Genomic DNA, 23,274 nt, shown 5'->3' with positions numbered 1-23,274 from the left:
AATGAGTTATTCGTTGTGTAACCAAAAGCTTAAAAAGTTTGGGAATTGCACTTAGTTTTGCAATACCCCTATAATTTTCAATAACACATCTACTAACAGCTTTATGCAATGGAATAATAAAGCTCGAAAGCCAAATGAAAGAAAAATAAAATAGGGTTAACGAAGTATTAAAAATACTTGTTAGAGGAAGACATAGTTCATATTCACATGCTTTTAAAATGAAAGAAGGTACACCATCTGGACCCGGTGAGTTGGAACATTTCAATGAAAGTAAACTATTCATTAATACTATAAGAGTATTTTACTCCCTTAGTGGAATGTCTGGAGTACGTACTTTGAAAAAATCTGCAAACATGATTATATACTACCAAACCGTATACTACTGGGAAGTTCACGGACTTTTCTTTTTGAATTATCGAATTTATAAAAGTTCCTAGAATTTTTATAGAGGCTGTTTTTCATCTTGTCTTTCTTGTATAAACTTCTAGCTTTTGTATAATTAGCAAAATTTATGGTAGAATCGATTTCTTTTCAATTTTTTAAATAAGCTGTTTTTTATGTTACGTAAGCGCCTAAGTTGTGGGGTAAACCAAGATGGACCCATATCACAGTACATTTTCACAAGTGGACTAATGCATTGTTAATTATTTTATAAAAGCTTTAAATACGAAAATTCAAATTGCCTTCAAAACACCAATTTATATTGGATAATGTAGAACGCAGCAGATCAACGTTAGTCTTGCCAAAGTTTAAATTTCACGACTTATTTTGAGATGAAGTAGGTACTGTTTGGATGTTACTAAGTTCAATGGCTACCATAAGAGTAGAATGATATATATCCCCTGGCTCTGAGAAATGAGGGCTTCTGCACATAGAAAAAGTTATGGATGGAGAAAAAATTAAATCTAATATTTTTACTTTCGCGTTGTAGATAGAATTTATTTGATAAAGACATTAATCAAATATGATGTCCCAAAAAGATGACATCTGTAGAAGAGACTGGTGCGTAATCTACAATATTTTCTCCTACGACTCATGTTAGATTAGGTAGATTGTAATCCCCAAGACAAATCATTTCCGCGTTGGAGGAATGATATAACGAAACCTCTTGCATTAAGGCTGAATGCATAAGATAAATATCAATGTCTGAATTTGGATTAATATATGAGCAAGTTATAATAAAATTACAATTTAGATATTTTAATTTAACACAAACAAATTCAATTTATGGGTGTTTTGTAACCAAAATACGTTCTGAGGCAGTGGAATTATGAACGGCAATGAAAACACCTCCAACAATTTTATTTAATCTCTATTTTCTGTAAATTTGGTAATGATCAGATAAAATCTCAGTGTAACGAATTTGTGGTTTTAGCCATGTTTCCATGAATACCAAAATTTTGAAAACACAGTCAATGGATTTTAAATAATTATTTCTAAGCTGTGTTAAGACTTTATCATTTGATAAAGAAGAAGTAGTGATTAGGTTAGTTGTTTTGACAATGGTTGACAGAAACAGACTTTTTATTAATTGTATCTGCAGAAATAGCTAGATTATTTTTATATTTATCTGCATGAACAGATTTTTTTTCTTTAACCGATGGAGGCTTGGCCAGAAATTAGAGGAATATTATTAGCTATTGTACTGGACGAGTTAACAACAATTGCAGGCGCTAAGAATTGAGAAGCTATAGGTACGGTTTTACGGCAAAAAGTTCAATAGTTTAATAATCAATAGAGGGTGGGATGTCCGAGCCAATAGATTTGGCAGCATTGTGTGGCTGAGCCACAGCTGGTGAATTTAAGCGGATTAAATCATCACCAGGCACAAAAACTGAGGATTTCTTTCGTTACGGAGATCCATCAAGAATTTGATAATTATTAAACTTTTTTTCAAAAAGCTGCTAATTCAATTTTAGACTCCTTAAAATGAGTATAAAAGGGCCTACAATCAATACATGCCTAACGTGACCATACGTCCCGCTTTGGGCGGGACAGTCCCGCTTTGAGGTTATCTGTCCCGCTGTCCCCAGCGAGAGCAAAAATGTCCCGCTTTCGAAAATACTGGATATTGATATTGATGAAAAATACATGAGTTACTTTTTTCCCCGTGAACATATAATTTATTTGCATAGTTTTTTTCAAGCAACATTAACATTAAAATTAACTCGAAAGATTTTGTAATGCTAATGCTGGAGTTAATGTCGACGTCGGCGACGACGTCAAATGTCAAAAAAATTGAATCGTATGAAATTTTATGAGAGCAGTTAATCTTAACGCCGTAAGAAATTCGACGCCGAAAAAGTTCAATCTGTTTCAACTTTTTCGGCGTCGTCGACGGCGTTGACATTAACTCCAGCATAACAAGGGAAATCACCAAATTAAAAATGCTTATAAAAACAGAAAAAGTTTCTGTCACTCTGTCAGTACCCTAAGCATAGACGCTCTAAATTGTTCTGGTATCTTTTCATCGCGGAGTCGGAGAAGGCGAGCAAAGTCAAACAATTTATTTTCAATGTTAGTGATTTTAACATTACAATAATGCCTAAACGCAAGTGTACTTTTAACATTTCTTTGCAAAATAAGTATCCATTTATAAAACAAAGAAGTGGTGAATCAGACGTTACGTGTGAAAAATGTCGTATTGATTTTAGTGTTGGACATGGTGGTGCCAGCGATATTGAGAAGCATTTAAAATCGGAAAAACACAAGCTTTCTGATCAAGCTGCCGCTTCAAGCTCGTCAATGCTTTCTTTTTATAAAAGAACAAATTTGGCGACTTCCAAAGACTTGGATATAGCTGCAGCGGAGGGTGCGTGGGCGTACCACACAGTGCAAGAAAACCACAGTTTTCGTTCGAATGACTGTGCTTCAAATCTAATACAAACATGTTTTGAGCAAAAATTTAGATGTGCCCGTACAAAATCACAAGCTATAGTTGTAAATGTGCTGGCACCTATGGCGATGGACGAATTGAAAGAACACCTTCACGAAGCCCACTGCATATCTTTATTAACCGATGCTTCCAATCACGGCTCAATAAAATTATTCCCTGTTTTAGTTCGCTATTTTGTACCATACGAAGGCGTGAGAGTCAGGATTTTAGAGTTTCAAAAGCAGCCAGGCGAATCATCTGATATAATTGTGGATTATTTGAAAGAAGTATTATCTTGATTTGAATAAGAAAATTGTGGCATTTTGTGCAGACAATACAAACTGCAATTTCGGAGGAAAGAATAGAAAGGGGATAAATAATGTTTACGCGAAATTGAACCTATCCGTCGGAAGGCAGCTCATTGGGATTGGGTGTGGAGCCCATATAATTCATAATGCTATCAAAACAGCCGCAGATTGTCTCCCTGTTGACTTCGAATGCATCATTGTGAAAATTTATTCATTCTTCTACATCTACAGCATTCGGGTAGAAGTTCTGAAAGAGTTCTGTGATTCCACCGACACAGAGTATCAGAAACTGTTGGGCTACAGTAAAACAAGGTGGCTTGCTTTAATGCCGGCGCTTGAGAGAATTTTAAAAATGTTTCAGCCTTTGAAAACCTATTTTCTGAGCATAGAAAATGCCCTACTATTTTAAAAACGTTTTTCGAAAATCCCAGCTCTGAATTGTGGTTATATTTTTTGCACGCACAGACAGTGATTTTTCATCAAGCCGTGTTGAAAATCGAGGGAATAGTCTCCGAGATAACTTAGAACTTAAAGAGAATTCGATTTTCCTTCCTCATTCCGTCCGCAATCTACTGGTAAAATTACAAAAAACTGACGTTGCTGTTGATGAGCAGAATGTGAAAACTGCGGCAGCGGATTTTTATAAGACAAGTAAAGAATACTTGGAACAGTGGTGCCAGTTCAATGCACAACTTGCAGTATTTGAATGGTCAAATTTGAGAAAAGTCCCTACTTGGGAAGACGTACAGAATGTGACGGATTTGCTGATCACACAAAGATTTCTTAGCAGTAGCCAAGATACGGAGTTTTTCGATGAGTTTTCGCTTATTTCAAGATACGTCACAGTTGAAAAAATCAAAAGCTGGAACGATGAGAATGTTGCTACTGAAGACCGTTGGGTGGAGCTGTTTAAACACTTCCGTGCTAATAATCTCAACTGCACAAACTTTCGCACAATTATTGAGTATGTTTTATGTATGCCTGGAAGTAACGCACCTGTCGAAAGAGTTTTTTCCCTAATGAATAATATATGGACAAGTGAATAAACGCAGTTAAGTGTGACAGTTTTAAAAGCTATTTTAATTACTAAGACTAACATCAACAAACAATGTAATCAGCTCCATTCCTACTTGAAAACTAGACCCGATATTTTAAAACTAATTTGCTCTGCTGACAAATATAAAACAAATACTTAGACATAAAATTAATTTCATAAATTAGATTTATACGTATTCTCTACGTTTTTGAATAAAATTTGTTTTTAAATGCATAATTCTTTTTTTTACAAAATTCCGCAGGCGTCCCGCTCTGACGAAAAATATAAATGGTCACATTATACATGCCCAACATAAAGCATACTTTTCACGATCAGTAAGAACATCAAAATGGCGGCCATTAAGACCTGCACATTTTAAATGTTCATGCTTATCACATAGCCAACATGTTAGTAAACGTTCTTTAAAACTAGTAATTTTGCAATTTTTATTCAAGCACTCCATATTAATTCGAAATACTAAGGGAAACAGTGTATTAGGGAAATAGTGTAGTAATCAATTTACAGTAACAGCCTAAAATTATGCTTAGGAAAGCCCATTTAATACGTACATAACAGCAAAATGGAATCAGAATCAAACGTCAAAAAACAAAAGAAATAACACTACATTGTAAACTACAAACACAGAAAAGAATATTAAACACCAAATGATCAATGCACAAAATTAAATTTAGTAAAATAGTATAAAAACACTTATTTCACAAAAACTTCACACTTTTACAAACTATTAAAATGTGTATATTTAAAAAATCACAATTTAAAACTTGTAAGAACAAAATAACTGTTAAAATTTATTATATTTAAATTTGTTTGACGACACACAGAAAAAAACTTCCATGCCAGCAGAGTTGTCGGACGTGCAAATAATGGCTAATATCAGCCCAAATGGAGTGAATTTCGGGACGTACGTTTCCATTTTGTGGACCTCGGCTCCGGCATATATTTTTTTAATAATAATCCTTCTCGAAGTGATATCAAGACATAGCAATGTTATTTGGTATAAAAGATTAAAATATCTACTTTAAATCGATTAAGAATTGGATAGGAGGCATATATATTAGTTCGAACTGAAACAAAACTATAACTGTTCTAAAGCCAAATTTTTATGGGTGGTATGATATATTTCAAATAAATTCTTTCTTTTAATTACCTTTATAGGCCCATTCTCACTATATTGTTTAGAAGAACGGTTTAAAATGACAAAAATTGTAAGGCACAAATCGGCATGAATTTTCAAGGATGTTCACACAACTCCAACACACTTGTGGTATATGTAATTTTGTTGTAAATAATATGAACAAAAATCTTTACATTAATAATAAACAACAAATGAAATTTGAATTGTGACTTGAAGGTGAATACACGCCAACTCTAAATACCGAATCTTACGCAATATAATAAGGTACCGAGTTTGTGTAAACATTGACCGAACTTTTCTAGAATCTGACAAGACACACATATTGCTCAATATAAAGTTCACTATAAAAGCAAGCCTTTACAATAATAAAATGAACCAAAAAGATATGTTGGTATGAATATGAGTATGTACTAATTTTAAGATAGATTGCATATTACGAATGTGAGGGATTTAACACAAAATCGGATGAAACATATACGTATATGGGAGCTATAGATATATCTGAACCGATTTTCACCAAATACGAAGACGTGGACCTGTATACGAAATTTTTTTGTAGTGCCCATTAGGAACTTCCAGTACGAAAATGAAACGATTCCGCTAAATAATGTTGCTGAAATCATGAAAATACCGAATATTGGGAATTACCGTCATATAGGGGCTATGCCAAAACGTGGACCGACATGGCCCATTTACAAACTTAACCTGCCTACTGGTAAACTACGCAAGTATGCAACATTTCTGTCTCTTGTAATCACGCTCTTTCTCTTTGTAATCTTTTGAACGAATTGAGATGAAAGGCTAAACCTTTGGCACACGTGTTTATTTTTCCAGTAGACAGGTTAAGTTCGTAAATAGGCCATGTAGGTCCACGTTTTCATATAGCCCCCATATGACGGTACCTCCCGATGTTCGTATTTTGATGATTTTAGCGGCATTATTCACCGGAATTGTTTCAAATTTGGTATTTGAGATTCGTAATGAATACTACAGCCTATGACAGAAAATTATCTGTTCAGGTCCACGTCTTCGTATAGACCCCAAATAACGGTACCTCCCGATATTCGGTATTTTGATGATTTTAGCGACATACAGGCATGTCACAGAAGTTTTACGAAATCGATTTATTTCACCTTTTCCAAATCGTTACGATTTGCTTTTGCTTCTTCAGCACTCGTACGATTTGACTAATCCGGAAAAAAAATCATTTCACATTTTTGAAATAAAAATATGGTAACTCCATGAAAAAAAGTCGTAAACAAATTATTGACAATTAAAAAAGGAGTTTAAATTGTTTTTTTATAATATAAACACCAAAAGTAAAAATGCCAGGGGCTTCAATACTTGCGAAGAAGACGAGATACCTGTTACAAATGAGGAAAATTCTGAAAACGACCAAAATATTGTGGACATCTACCCTGAAATAAATATGTACAACGTAGCCAAACGTATTAGAAATAATATTGCTAGTCAAATGAACTAATGCATTTTTTATTTCAATTCATTTAAATAATAAAAAAAAACATTTTATAAAACAAAAAACAGATTGTTTTTAGTCCATTGTGTAAAATAATGTAAAGTTAAGAACGAGTCGTATTTGCTTTTTCCTGTTCTACAGCATATTTAAGAGTTTCAAGTTCAACTATTTTGAATTTCATTTCGTTCCGTTCACGCATTCTCTTTTGCATTTCAATATTATAAAACTGCTCTTCCACATACTTTTTTTCCAGGATGTTACAAAGTCTGTCCAACTTTTCAGTTTGTTTTTTCATTTCCTTACTGTTATCTTCTAGAATTTTCAACCTCAACTAAAAGCGCATTTAGATCTTGCTTTGAGGGAGTTCTTGCCCGGGGTCTTTTTACTGCAGGCGTGGGTTTTGCTTTTGTTAGGCTGCCCGACACTTGTCTTATTGGTGTAGATGGCGGAGAACACGATAAGCTTTTATTTCTAAGTCGTTTTTGAATAGGTGTTCGCGAACGGATTTCTTCCAATGTTGGTGTTCTTGGATCAATTGCCAATGTAGAAACATTTTTAAAAGCAGCTGGAATGCATGATCTTGGTCTATCTTTTTTATTTAAAATCGAAGTGGTCTGCTTTGAAGTTGAGGGTGAAAAATTAAGCTCTTCGTTTTCAGATTCACTTAAAACTAATTGACTTGATTTTCGAGTTCTTGGAATATGTGTAGATGATGACGAATCAAAGTTTTCTTTTTCAGAACAACTGAGGTCTAATTCACTTACAAAATCCGCAAAGCTTACTGCACCACCAACTCCATCGACACTTTTATACAATCCGCAAATTCTGATTAAACTGTTCTCGTGTTCATTGAAAACATATTGATTGATATCACCACCACCAGTTCCTCGCAAGTCCTTTTTATTATGGCACATCTTCGCCTTAACATTTCCTTTCCAATCTGACCAAACTTTCTTCCATTCTTTACAGGTTTTACTTGGTGGACCTGAACTATTCAGCAAAGCTGTCAATTCTGTCCATAGGGAATCAACAACAACCTTATCACCTTTTACATAGCCCCTGGCAATATCGTGATGTTTATCCATAAAATTGATAAAAAATTTGTCCTGTTTAACGTTTCGGTGTTTGCCCCTAAAGTATAAAATAAATTAAATAAACAGTTTTTGACGAAAATTTAGAAATATGTATGTAAATACTTACATTTTTGCCCGATTGACTGAAGCGCTCTGTCTCAAACCAAACAATTAATTGTTTTTTTGTTTTTCCCCTTCTTGCTTTTTGGTCTGTCAGTTGTACATTTCTACACCTTCTTCTTCAACACATATGGCAATAATTCAACAATACAAGTCTGCCGATCATTTCTGCATATTTTTTTGCGTTTTCATCATGGATTAGAAAAATAATAGATTTTTTGTAAAATAAATTCCAAAAACATGTTCATTCTAAGAGAATTTGGTTAATACAATATTTTCTGTTAAATGTATGTGTCTTCTGTTTATTTTTTACGTTAAAATCACTAAACATTTCAATTTCACCCTGCTTTTTGAAAGTGATATCAAAACGCAAAATTTTTGCGTTTTCCGTTTTTTAGAGAAGCTAAAACCGTTTTCGTTTTCACTCTTGAACGATTTTACATTCTGTGACATGCCTGATAATTTACCAGAACTATTTAAATTTAATATTTGAAGTTCGTAATGGGAACTACAGTCTGTGACAGAAAATTGTCTATGCAGATCCAGGTCTTCGTATAGGCCATATACATATATAAGTACCTCCATATATTCGGAATTTTGACGATTTTACGTACAATACTCCCTGAAATTGTTTGAGATGTCGTATTAATGGATACTACAGCCTGAGGCAGAAAATTGTCTGTGCAAGTCCACGTCTTCGTATAGCTTCTATATAACGGTACCTCCCTATATACGATATTTTGATGATTTTAGCTATATTATTCACCGTTTATTTCAAGTTTCGAATTTGAATGTGGTAATGGCTTATGACAAACAATGCCTATGTGGGTCCACGTCGTATAGACCCCAATATAACGGCTATTTTCGTTATTTTTTAAATTTAACAGAATTTTTTAAGGATTTTATTTTTTGAACATTTCCAAATTCGTTCCAAATGGTGGAGGGTATTCAAAGTTCAGCCCGACCGAACTTACTGCTTTTTAACTTGGTATACAGTACGTCGGGTATAAGGTAAGCCTGTTATAGGTACAGGTAAATGGTATAGAGTGTGCACCGATTTACCATTCCGATTATGTAACTCCTAACGGGATAATATTTATGCCTTATAAAGTAAACATACTTGGTTTAAAAAACTGATTTACTGGACATAATTGCATAATATATGTCAGAATGAGACATAAATTACTAGATTCACATTGTCGAATGGGTCAAACTCTATGTACAACGTTCAAGGATGGAAAAAATGGCAGTTCAAATAACCATAACATGAAGTGTAATCTAACCTTAAATAATATGAAAAATAGTTTTGAACTAAATTTTAATCAAACATTAATTGATATGCTAGTGCCACTTCTTCACTTGTGCGAATTACTCACGTTCACTTTATCAGCCTATTCACTATGTTTAGTTTTTTTTTTTTAAGTTTGAAATTAAAACAACATGTTAGAACAAATGCTCTTACGCAACCAGTCAACACAGAGTACAATAAAAAACTGCAGGATTTACCAGTAGTTGACCACAATTTGAATCAGCGGTGGCAACTCTCTCAATTGTAGATTGAAAACAAGTAAGGAAAGGCTGAAAGTATATGATACCCTACACCACTATGCGTATTTAGTAGAGCTTCGGCCGGCCGACCTTTTAATACCCTCCACCATTTGGTACAAATTTGGCAATTTCCAAAAAATAAAATCCGTTAAAAATTCTGTTAAAATCTTAAAAATACCGAATGCTTATACCTTATAAGTTATTATCATAAGTTATTACAATATTTAAATGCGAAACTTGAAGAAAGCTCTGTTTATAATGTAGCTAAAATCATCAAAATACCGAATATGGGGGGTACCGTTATAAGGGGGCTATAAGAAGACGTGGACCTGCACAGAAAATTTTCTGGCATGGGCTGAAGTATTCATTACGAACTTCACATGCGAAATTTGAAAAAATCCCGGTAAATAATCTCGCTAAAATCATCAAAATACCGAATATCGGGGGGTACGGTATATGGGGGCTTTATGAAGACGTGGACCTATATAACCCATTTTCTGTTTTATGCTGCAGTATCTATTACGAACTTCAAATACCAAATTTGGAACGATTCCGCTAAATAATGTCACTAAAATCATCAAAATACCGAATATCGGGAGGTACCGTTATATGGGGGCTACACGAAGACGTGGACCTGTACAGATAATTCTCTGTCTTAGGCTGTAGTATCCATTACTAACTTCAAATGTCAAATTTGAAACAATTCCGGCGAATAATGTCGCTAAAATCATCAAAATACCGAATATCGGGAGGTACCGTTATATGGGGGCTATATGATAACTTGGACCTACATGGCCCATTTACGAATTTAACCTACCTACTGGCAAAGTATACATGTGTGCAAAATTTTAGACTTCTATCTCAATTTGTTCGAAAGATAGCGCGATTACAACAGACAGACCGACAGACAGACGGACATGGCTAAATCGTCTTAGAATTTTACGCTGGTCAAGAATATATATACTTTGTTGGGTCTGACATGAGTATTTCGAGGAGTTACAAACGGAATGACAAAATTAATATACCCTCCATAGTATGGTGGAGGGTATAAAAATATGTTTGGAATTTATGTGAATTAGTTCATACCAATTATGAACCTTTAGAGAAGTCAAAATTTGGGAAATATATCCAACTCTGAATCGATTTTCAACAAATACTTCTACCCCTAATACCAAATAACATTGCTGTATAGTGCATGATATGATGTATCGATCATGATTATATTAAAAATTATTTATTGGAGCAATAGATATACCAGACCGAGTTTCACTAAATGGAAAAATTCGGTTGAATATTGAAATAATCCATCCAATTTGGGCTGATAACACATATGTGGTGGACAATAACCGTAAAATTGGATGAAGATATATATCGAAGGTGTTTAAAAATCTGAGCTGATCTCGATAAAATTTGGCAGAGGTGTTTTCGAGCTGTATCTAGTGTCCGGTATCAAATATCATTGTTGTGGTGCGCATACTTCGCATATGAGGGGATTTAACTCCAATATGGATGTAACATATGTGGCTATAGATAAAACTCAGCCGATTTTTATCAAATTTAATGTAGTTAATTGTAGATTGAATTCGGTCGGATGTTCTCAATCTGATAATAAATGCGACCTGTATTTTGTTTACAAAAATACATGGACGGACGGACTGACATGAATAAATAGATGAAGATCCCCAAAAGTAACTATGGGTCTATCTCGCTTCCTTCTCCTTCTTCTTCCTTTATATCTTACACCAGCACTATGTGGTGTAAGATATAAAATAAAGATTATAATTTATGGTAAATTGCAATCATGTAGAGGGTGAGCAATATGGAAGAAATTGTATGTTATAGTTAATAATTAAAAAAAAGTTTGATTGGAATAGTTTTAAGCTTAAGTTAAGCGTTCAGCACTACTAGTAACGACGACCAGTTGTTAGGATAAAGTAACAAGGGAAAAACTTGTTTTTATTTTACTAAAGAGTAATTAACGGCGGCGCAGTGTACATGTCTGACTTCAAATTATAACTGATGCTCAGCGAAAATATCAGAATTTAGCTCCTTTTAATTTATAACAAGCTTCGAGGATTAATTATTATTGAAGTTTTTTTAATGATATCTTTTATAATTACCTTTATAGGTACAGGTGAATACAAGAGTGTGGACCGCTTTTATCATTCCGAATATGTAACTGCTAACATGATTATCATGATGGTTTATAACCGTACCACTCAATGGCATAAAAATTAGGGCAATTATAAAGAAGTAAGCCTTCATGTTTATAAACTAAAAACTTTTGTGTCCATTCTGACTATTTATAGTGTTTAGAAGAACGGTTAAAAATGACAAAAAGTGTAAGGCAAAAATCGGCATAATTTTTCAATGATGTTCACACTACTCCAATACACTTGTGATATATGTAATTTTTTTGTAAATAATATGAACATAAACAAAACAAAAGAAATTTGAATCTCTTCCTTTGAAAAATGTAACTAAAATCATCAGACTACTAAACGCTTGGGCTGCAATTAAAAGGTGACCACATGCCAATTTTTTGCCAACTACGAACTCTAAATACCGAATCTTAAACAATATGAGAAGGTGCCGACTTTATGTAAACAATGACCGATATGGCCCGTTCACGAACTTTTCTAGAATACTGATAAAATACACATATTGCTCCACACGGTTTTCACTATAAAAGTTGCTGTTGTAAGGATGGTCAAGTCAGCAAGCCTTTACAATACTAAAATGAACCAAGAGAATCTGTTGGATTGAATATGAATATGTACTAATTTCAAGATAGATTGCATATTATGAATGTGAGGGATTTAAACACCAAATCGGATAAAACATATATATGGAAGATATAGATATATCTGAACCGATTTTCACCAAATTTGAAATAATTGTTTTAGACAGAAATCGGTTGGCAGTGCTAAAATTAATTTCATTTTGAATGATATTAACCATCCAGTGCACAATAAACGTGAAATCCGTCAGAGATATATATGGAAATCCAAATCTAAACCGATCTTGATAAAATTTAAAACAGGTCTTGCTGGTCTGAATCTGATATCTTGTACGAAATATCATTCTTGTGGAATACATATTATGAGGAATTACACTCGAAAACGGATGAAAAATATATCTGAATCGATTTTCACAAAGTACATTCTTCTAGAGTGAATTTGGTTGGAAGTGCCAAAATTCACTTCTTTTGAACTGATATTAGCCATCTGGCGCAGAATAAACCTAAACTTGTTTGGACCGATTTTCTTGGATTCTTCATCTTAATTAGATGATAAATGCGACCTGCATTCCAAAAATACATGGACAGAGGGACGGACGGACATGCGTAAATGCCCAAAGACATAATATCCTGACCACTATGTGGTGAAAGGTATAAAAAGTGAAGACCAAAACGGTTGTCTCTACTTTCAAGCTTGTTTGCAGAAAGTTTTGAAATAATATACGACTTTTCTTAGATCACCTTGACAAGTAAACTAGATAAAATTTAAATGGTTGGTAAATGGTGGAATTATGGTTTATATTTGGGACAATATAAATGTGGTTGTGACAGGTTTGAAAGATATAAACAAGGTATTGAAATTTGTATATGTGCCTCAATCAAAGAGTGTTTTAATCAACGCATGTACAAAATATATTCTACATACTTTTGAGTGCGATTGAGGCGCTGGGAAAATTTAACCATTAAAAATAATTATTTCAACATTGTGACCTTCCCAGTGGTCGTAAAAAATCACATGTGTACAATTCAGTGATCTTGTGCGCTGTCGCATACGATAATGTGTAGGATAATAAAGGTCATAACCCACACAGACAGATATCGATGCGCCAGTAGGTAGCCAAGATTACTTGCATGAAAGGACACGCAGCCATATAATGTTTCCTAAATTTTAAATAAATATTTCTAAGCTAGGTGTTAAGACTTTATCTTTTGATAAAGAAGAGGAAGTGATTAAGTTAGTTGTATTGACAATGGTTGACAGAAACAGACTTTTTATTAATTGTATCTGCAGAAATAGCCAGATTATTTTTATATTTATCTGCTTGAACAGATTTTTTTTCTTTAACCGATGGAGGCTTGGCCAGAAATTAGAGGAATAGTATTAGCTATTGTAGTGGACGAGTTAATAACAATTGCCAGCGCTAAGAAATGAGAAGCTATAGGTACGGTTTTACGGCAAAAAGTTCAATAGTTTAATAATCAATAGAGGATGGGATGTCCGAGCCAATAGATTTGGCAGCATTATGTGGCTGAGCCACAGCTGGTGAATTTAAACGGATTAAATCGTCACCAGGTACAAAAACTGAGGATTTCTTTCGTTTCGGAGATCCATCAAAAAATTGATAATTATTAAACTTTTTTTTTCAAAATTTTGAAGCTTAAACAAGTAAAAAGGCTGTAAGTTCGGCCGGGCCGAACTTTTAATACCCTCCACCATTTGGAACAAATTTGGCAATTTCCAAAAAAAAAAAACCGTTAAAAATTCTGTTAAAATCTTAAAAATACCGAATGCTTATACGACGACGTGGGCCTGCATAGGCAACTTTTGTCATAAATTATTACAATATTTAAATGCGAAACTTGAAGAAAAATCTGTTTATAATGTACCTAAAATCGTCAAAATACCGAATATGGGGGGTACCGTTATATGGGGGCTATACGAAGACGTGGACCTGCACAGACAATTTTCTGGTATGGGCTGAAGTATCCATTACGAACTTCACATGCGAAATTTGAAAGAATCCCTGTAAATAATGTCGCTAAAATCATTAAAATACCGAATATCGGGGGGTACCGTTATATGGGGGCTATATGAAGACGTGGATCTACATGGCTCATTTTTTGACTTTGGATAATGTATCCATTACGAACTTCAAATACCAAATTTGAAACGATTCCGGTAAACAATGTCGCTAAAATCACCGTTATATGGGGGCCATATGAAGACGTGGACCTGCACAGATAATTTTCTGTCTTAGGCTGTAGTATCCATTACGAACTTCAAATACCAAATTTGAAATAATTCCGGTGAATAATGTCGCTAAAATCATCAAAATACCGAATATCGGGAGGTACCGTTATATGGGGGCTATATGATAACTTGGACCTACATGGCCCATTTACGAACTTAACCTGCCTACTGGGAAAATATACATGTGTGCAAAATTTTAGCCTTCTATCTCAATTTGTTCGAAAGATAGCGTGATTACAACAGACAGACAGACAGACAGACGGACAGACAGACAGACACACAGACAGACGGACATGGCTAAATCGTCTTAGAATTTTACGCTGATCAAGAATATATATACTTTGTTGGGTCTGACATGAATATTTCGAGGAGTTACAAACGGAATGACAAAATTAATATACCCTCCATAGTATGGTGGAGGGTATAAAAATGCTTCGTCGAAAACCTTCTTCGAAGCTGCTAATTCAATTTTAGACTCCTTAAAATGAGTATAAAAGGGCCTACAATCAATACATGCCCAACGTAAAGCATATTTTTCACGATCAGTAAGAACATCAAAATGGCCGCCATTAAGACCTGCACATTTTAAATGCTTATCACATAGCCAACATGTTAGTAAACGTTCTTTAAAATTAGTAATTTTGCAATTTTTATTCGAGCACTCCATGTTAATTCGAAATACTAAGGGAAACAGTGTATTAGGGAAATAGTGTAGTAATCAATTTACAGTAACAGCCTAAAATTATGCTTAGGAAAGCCCATTTAATACGTACATAACAGCAAAATGGAATCAGAATCAAACGTCAAAAACAAAAGAAATAACACTACATTGTAAACTACAAACACAGAAAAGAATATTAAACACCAAATGATCAACGCACAAAATTAAATTTAGTAAAATAGTATAAAAACACTTGTTCATAAAAGATGCTATATTTGTGAGCAACAGTGTTGTTTGTTATATTACCGGTGGCTGCATAAATAACATCATAAAAAAATGATGTAAATATTAGACACAAATGCACACACACACATGCACAAATATGCAGCCACCGGTAAATTCCAATGCTGAATTCAAATAAATAAGCATCGTCACCAGCCAAAACAGGTTTGCTGTGACGATGCAAATTGGAGTTTGTTCAGTTCAATCTCGAATTTAACAGCGCGTACGCAAGTTTCCCTCCCGAAGTGAGCAGTGCCCAAAAACAAAAAAACAAAGTGTTAACATAAAAACTTCATACAAAAACATAAAACATTGTACAAAAAACCAAAACCAATTGAACAAAAAAAGTACAAATAAACAAAAAATTTGTAAACAAAAACATTGTACAAAAAAAAGTAAAAATTAATTGAACAAAAATAACCTAAAACTAAACAAAAAAGTGTAAACGAAACAAATAGAATTTTAAAAATTGAAATAAAACAATACGAAAAAAACATAAATAAAAACAACATCTTTTAATTAAATAAAAAAAGGTGAAGTAATAAACATTTGATCCTCCAGAGCCGGATCAAAAAGTGAAGTTTTTAAAATATTAAAAACAAAAGACAAAACATTGAGTGGACAGACACAGTGAAGTGAAACAAAAACAAAAGTGAATAATAACATATAAAAATAAATTAAATTACAAACTATAACAAAAAGTGACGTTTAAAAAAGTGCAACCAAAAGAAAAAGTGCTAAAAAAAAATAGAAAGTACACTGTGCTACAAAAAAGTGACATTAAACAAACAAATATATATTTTTTACAAATTTGCTACAAAAAAAGGGACAACACACAGTGCTACAAAACAAACAGAACATACACAGTGCTACAAAAGTGACATTAAACAGTGATACAAAGTTACATTACACGGTGCTACAGAACTAAAAGAAATTACACAGTGCTACAAAAATAAGCAAATATTAATTTATTTTTTTATTTTTTCGAAAAAAAAGGTCTACACAAAAGACAAAATACAAAAATAAAAGGTGTAACAAAAAGTGACAGTACACAATATCACAAAAAAAGAGATAATATACGGTGCTACAATTAAACAAAATCCACGAGTACGCAAAATTGAGAGCAACAGTATAACAACGAATTTTTTGAGACCCAAAGGCCAAATCAAAGTGAGTACTCAATCAAATTTATTTTTTGGACATAAAGGACATACCGGGAGCAGGCAAATCCTCAATATTTGCATTGACCCGAAGATTCCCATATTTTGAAATCTCAAGTTGACACTTTTTAAAGTTGCTGCATTGCCTCTAAGACACTTTTTTGAGAAAATTTCCCTTTTTGGAGCCATTTTGTGAACGGACGTCTAAATATAGACTCACATAGGCGCAATAAGTACTTATAAAATAGCGGGAATTTTCATACACATAAATATATAATATTGGAATTTGCTGAACGTGCAGTTCAAAAAATAAATAAGCGCCATATTGGAAAAAAAAAAACACATTCTTATTGGAAAATTGGCGTCGCTTGACACACATATAAACGCCATATTGGAAAAAAAATCTAGTGTCACATAAAAATTATTAATCGCCATATTTTTAACATTTTTGGCGTCACAAAAAATACATAAGCGAAATACATAGCAACCGTTTGGTGGACAGACGGATTTTGCAAATAATAGCGTCTAGTGGACGGACATGAAACAATACTTAACCTAGAATTTTTTTCGAGATTTTTGGAAAAAAAAAATATATTAGCGTCTGTGGATAGACAAAAGAGAAACAAATCGATCCCATATATAACACATTTTTATTATATTTTACAAATCTCTTAACATTTTTAAATCAAGAAAAACATTTCTGGGACCCAAAATTTATTTCTGGATTTTTTCGCTTTTTGCTAAAACAAACATTTTGAAAGAATTTGCTGAACGAAAAAAGTTAGATTTTTGTGGAAATTTTAATTGGAGTTTGACACAACAAACATTTTGCTGGGATATACAATTTTTTTGGAAAATTTTGCAAACTATTGGAATTTTTTTTGAAAAAAAAAAATTCTTGGAACTTGATCCAAAATTTAAATTAATTACCTAGCGTTTTTAGAAAATTTGTTGCTTCAAACTAATTTTCATAGCAATATTTTTGGCTCGTCAAAATTTAAAATTCCTCCTGCAATTTTATGGTAATATTTTTGAGGATTCTTTGTTCGACAACCCAGCACACATTTTTATTTCAATAGAAAATATTTTTCATTTTTGGAAATATTTATTGAAAATTTTCATTTTCTACAATTTCACTGCTGGGAAAAAACCCTCGTTGGTGGAAAATCAAAAATCTTTTGGTCGTTTTTGTAGCGTTTTTTGCCTGTACAATCCTCACCTTTACTCCTTTTGGAATAATATTGATTATTTCTGGATTTTCTTAAAATAAAATATCCCTGAGTGGATTTCAAGATATTTTATGACACCTTGGTATATCTTGATTGAGTTTGACTTCTCTGGACAACCAGAAAACATTTTTAAACAAAATTATTTCGGCGTCACATGCAAAGTAAAGTTTTTGGGATTTTGCAAGAACTTTCAAGTCTTTGGAACAAAACGAAATATAATTCGACCCAAACCAAAAATTGAACATAGATTTCGTTGATCAAATTGAAGAAGATAGCTTATCCTTATTTTTTAAAAATAAAAATCTGGATAAAAGTTTGAATCTTATTCCAAGTCAATCCTTTTCATTGGGTTACCTTTCCTTTTTGCAACACAACAAAATTTCGGTAAAGGTTAATACTCAGTCATCAAGATGGATAAGACCCTAAGCGAAAAATTCGCAAACTGCGTCAACGATCTTCAGGATTATATTTCATATTATTTCAATAACCAAACCGGATGACACGGTTCATACTTTGGAGACAACACGTATGGAGTTGGATTCTGCATGGGACCAGGTCAAAAGGGCATATTTAGACTGCCGTGATTATGTTCCAGAGGAAGGAGGAAAAACCATCGACAAAAATAAACTGAGGAAACATTATATGGATACCATGGGATCATATAAACAGGCGCTGAGTTCAATAAATGGACAAATTCAAAATATTTTGGATGAAAAGGCACAGGAAAAACTGAAAAGAGATTCAGATATGTCACAGCAAGGAAAGGAAGTGGATTTTACGCCAATATCACGGCTGCCGCCATGCGACACAGACACTTTTAAAGGGGGTTATCGAGAATGGCCGACTTTCAGAGATTTATTTTCGGCAATTTACATAAACAATTCAAAATTAAGTAACGTCGAAAAGTTATTCCATCTGACTCAAAAGACAGCAGGAGAAGCACGAGAAACCACTAACTAATGATGGATTTGCATTAGCGTGGAAAAATCTCACGGATCGTCATGAGAACAAAAAGATGCAAATTAATGAAGAAATTAAAACACTTTTTAATCTACCTGGTGTTTCTACAGACTCAAGTCACACTATTCAAAAATTACAACGCACTGTAAATAGCTGTATTCAAACCTTGGGGATGCTTGACGTCGATGTAAAAGGATGGGATCCGATTTTAATATACATTTGCTCAACAAAATTACCTAGAGGCATCCTAGAAGAATTCGAGAACTCATTAAGCGATTGTAAACAAATACCAAAATGGGAACATTTCGACGATTTCTTAACAAACAAATTCAAAACCTTGGAATCAGTAGGGAATATAAAACCCTTAATATCAAAATTTGCTCAACAGAAGGAAAATAACATCAACAAACCTAGATTTTTGAAAACATTTCAAACAAATGTCGCAAAAAATACAACCAATTTTGGAGGAAGAAACAACTTAGCACAACCTCAACAAAATAAATCACAAAATACTCAAATATGTCAAGTCTGCAATTCAAATCATTTTATCAGGGATTGCAGCGAATTTTTGAAGAAGAGTGTAAATGACAGAATTCACACTGTGAAAACGTCACACTTATGCTACAACTGCTTGTCTTCAACCCACGAAGTAAAAGATTGCAAAAGTCGCTTTGGTTGTCGTATTTGTACTATGAGACATAATACTTTGTTACACAAGGGGTCGGAAACCCAAACCACAAACACATACCTAGCTCCAGTGGAAGCACAACCTAGTACCAGTGCTGCTGCTCTTTCAAATCACATACAGTCCACTACAAACCTAGAACCAATTACTATTACCACTTTGACCCTCCAAGATGAGCCAATTAGTGAGCAACAATCTGGAGGAACTCTTTTCACAGCAATAGTACAAATTGAAACAAAAGGACAACTATACGATGCCCGAGCTCTAATATACTCAGGATCACAATCCACTTTTATTTCTGAAAAGATGAAAAACCTCTTGAAATTACCCATAAGGAACAATCTAGTCCATATCACCGACCTTAATCAATTGGTTGCCGAAATATCTACGAAATCTTGCTTGTTTACTATGAGATCCAAATATGACCCTAGAAGGTAAATTCTTAAAACTGGGCTCCAGTTTTAAAGAATTTACCTTCAAATTTACCACGACAAAACTTAGATGAATCACAACTTCGAGATGTAACCTCATTAGAACTGGCTGACCCGAAATTTTACGTTAGTCAACCCATTGATTTACTTATTGGAATGGACATAGGACCATTAATATTCACACTTGGAACTCCTATGAGCATATTTGGATCAATTTTAACTCAAAAAACCAAATTTGGATGGATATTTGGAGGACCCATACCGGGAAGCACTCTTCAACGAAAACAAATATCACTTCTAAATACAACATCAATAGAGAAACTACTTGCACGATTTTGGGAGGTGGAAGAGACCCCTAAAAAAGTTTTACGGTCAGAAGAAAACCAATTTTGTGAACAAAATTTTACTGAAACAACAATAGGAAACAAGGATGGAAGATATGTGGTGACTCTCCCATTCAAAAAATGTGAAGAATTAGGAAATTCCCGAAACATCGCCTTAGCTCAATTCTACAGAATGGAGAAAAAACTTATGAAAACGCTCGAGATAAAAGAACAATATGATGCCTCAATACTTGAATATTTAGAACTTGGTCATATGCGGCGTATTAATCCGGATGAAAGAGACGAAATGCCCAATTATTATCTACAACATCATGCAGTAATTAAGCCAGATCGAATCACGACAAAGTTTTGAGTCGTCTTCAATGCTTCTTGCCCATCATCAAACAAAACAAGTCTCAATGACATATTGTTTCCGGGACCCATTTTACAACAAGATTTGGTACTACAAATTCTAAAATGGAGATTTTTTAAGTATGCTTTTAACGCCGATATTACTAAAATGTATAGGCAAATACTGCTGGATTTAACTCAAACAAAATATCAAAGAATTCTGTTTAGAAAATCGCCAACAGACCCAGTTGAAGACTATGAATTACTAACTGTAACATTTGGAGTAAATTGCGCACCGTTTCTGGCACTGAGAACTCTTATCAAAATTGGCAGATGATGTTCAAGATTCGTATCCAAGAATTATAAGACAAAATCTTTATGTGGATGATGTACTTGCAGGTGGACACACAATCGAGGAGACTATAAGAGCTCGGAAGGACTTAGTAGCAGCGCTCAAATCCGCTGGATTTTAACTTATGAAATGGGCCTCAAATTATCATACAATAATAAAAGATATTCCACAAGAAAATTTATTGCCTCTTAACTGGTTGGATATCTCTGAAGATGCGTCCACGAAAACGTTGGGAATTCGATGGAATGTATCAGGTGATTTTTTCACTTTTACACCTCCAACCGTGGAAAACAAAAACATTTACACAAAACGAGAAGTTTTATCAACTATAGCCAAATTGTTTGATCCAAGCGGATGGCTAGCGCCAATAGTGGTCGTAGCAAAACTGATAATGCAACAAATTTGGCTGGATAAAATCGATTGGGATGATACACTGAAACCAATCACCCATATAAATTGGCAAAACTTTGTCAAAAATAGCAATAATATTAAATCTCTCAGAGTTCCAAGATGGATACAGTTTACACTAGATGCTTCTCTTGAGATTCATGGATTTTGTGACGCCTCGGAGAGCGCGTATGGAGCCACGTTATATGTTCGGATTGAAAAAACTGACCATACCACACACACCTTTTTATTAGCAGCAAAGACTCGTGTAGTACTAATCAAAAAACTATCAATACCAAGGCTCGAATTATGTGGGGCAGTATTACTTTCCAAATTAGCAAAATGTATTACAAACAGTCTACAAATATGAAAATATTCAACACATTTTTGGACAGACTCTACTATCGTCTTGGCCTGGTTAAAAAAGCCTCCTTATCTTTGGAGCACGTTTGTGGGAAATAGAGTCTCGGAAATATCCGATAATGTTGGGCAAGAAAACTGGAAACATGTTGACTCTGAAAGCAACACAGCTGACATTGCTAGTCGTGGATGTTTTCCAAATGAACTAACGACTCATGAGCTCTGGCGGCATGGACCTCAATGGCTCAAAGTGCCAAAAGATTGTTGGCCATCACAAGATATCCCAAACGACACAAATTTAGAGGCTAAAGCTGTAAAAGTTCTGACTATATTTCAAGAAAGAGATGATCCATTAAAAGATTTCTCATCTTTGGCAAAAGTCTACCGATCATACGCCTATGCTCTGCGATTTTGGAAAAATACAGGCGCAAATCGGCAAAATTTTCGCTCCTCATCAATAGATCTTACCGCAGCCGAAATCCAAGATGGAAAACGATCTTGCATAATTCGTACACAAAAATTCGTTTATGCAGATGAATATAATTCACTAATGAAAATGTCTCCAATTTCTCCATCTAGCCCTCTATTGACGTTAAACCCGTTTCTCGACTCAAAGGGTATTATTCGAGCTAATGGCAGATTAGTTCAATCTCCAGCCCTTACATATAGTCATCCCATAATAATACCACACGGAACTACCCTTAGCAAATTGTTGGTCGAATTCACTCATAAGATCACTTTACATGGTGGTAATCAATTGATGACCCGAGTGTTAAGATCCGAATTCTGGATATTTGGACTCAAATCTATGGTTAAACAAACTATACGAAAATGTCGAATCTGCTTAATTCACAAGAAAAAAACCAAAACTCAAATAATGGCCTCGCTGTCACCCGAACGTACTTTTCTGTCTCGACCCTTTACAAACACTGGGGTAGATTTTGCAGGACCCTTTAATATTAAAAGTTACTCAAGAAGGGCTTGCTTTATTACAAAAGTATGTTTGCCTGTTCGTCTGCTTCGCCACCAAGGCTATACATTTAGAACCAACTAGCGATTTATCTACATATGCCGCTGCTTTCGTGAAAAGGAGAAAGGAGCGTGAAAAGGAGTATGCCAAAGAAGGAGATTTAGTAATCATAAGGAGATAGGTTGGCTCCAAATGAATGGAAGTTGGGTCGAATTGCAAAAACATATCTCGGTAGCGATCAGAATACGAGGGTTGTAGACTTACGGACATCAAGTGGTAATATTAGCAGACCTATCACAACAATTGTCAAATTGTTTTCCGACTGACTAGCCGCAATCCTACTTAAAAAAGAACATAGTACTCGCATTTTGTTTTTTTCAGATATGGCTGCCTACTTGCCCAATCAAGACTGCCGTTTACCGAACCCAGTCCCAGCAGACCGGCTCATAGACACCGCAGACTTCCCAGTTCCACATCGCCAGAAAGACGTCAACGAAGCCGCTCCGATGCAAGACCCCGCCAACGCCAAGAACGACCCA

At 34.3% G+C, this 23,274-nt stretch overlaps 2 protein-coding genes across 4 annotated transcripts in view; both read right to left on the bottom strand.

Annotated features, from left to right (window-relative positions):
• Positions 1 to 23,274, bottom strand: part of LOC101888976 (ionotropic receptor 75a) — an 814,889-nt gene that overhangs the window by 767,862 nt on the left and 23,753 nt on the right. The window contains exon 1 of one of the 3 annotated variants that reach the window (XM_059130199.1): positions 11,714 to 12,029. The exons of the other annotated variants lie outside the window; for them this stretch is intronic. Coding sequence (XP_058986182.1) covers positions 11,714 to 11,858 — 145 coding nt within the window. The 5' untranslated portion in view covers positions 11,859 to 12,029. Of the gene's footprint in view, positions 1 to 11,713; positions 12,030 to 23,274 lie in introns of those variants that run through there. 3 annotated transcript variants of the gene reach the window in all.
• Positions 6,469 to 8,497, bottom strand: LOC131806270 (uncharacterized). The gene is made up of 2 exons (XM_059130242.1): positions 8,053 to 8,497; positions 6,469 to 7,983 (listed from the first exon to the last, which is right to left on the bottom strand). Coding segments are annotated over exons 1-2 (828 nt in total). The 5' UTR covers positions 8,055 to 8,497; the 3' UTR covers positions 6,469 to 7,157.

Source organism: Musca domestica, unplaced genomic scaffold (genome assembly GCF_030504385.1).
Source record: "Musca domestica strain aabys unplaced genomic scaffold, Musca_domestica.polishedcontigs.V.1.1 11, whole genome shotgun sequence".
In the NCBI taxonomy this organism is placed as follows: Eukaryota; Metazoa; Arthropoda; class Insecta; order Diptera; family Muscidae; genus Musca; species Musca domestica.
This window is presented reverse-complemented; position numbering and strand designations above follow the sequence as displayed.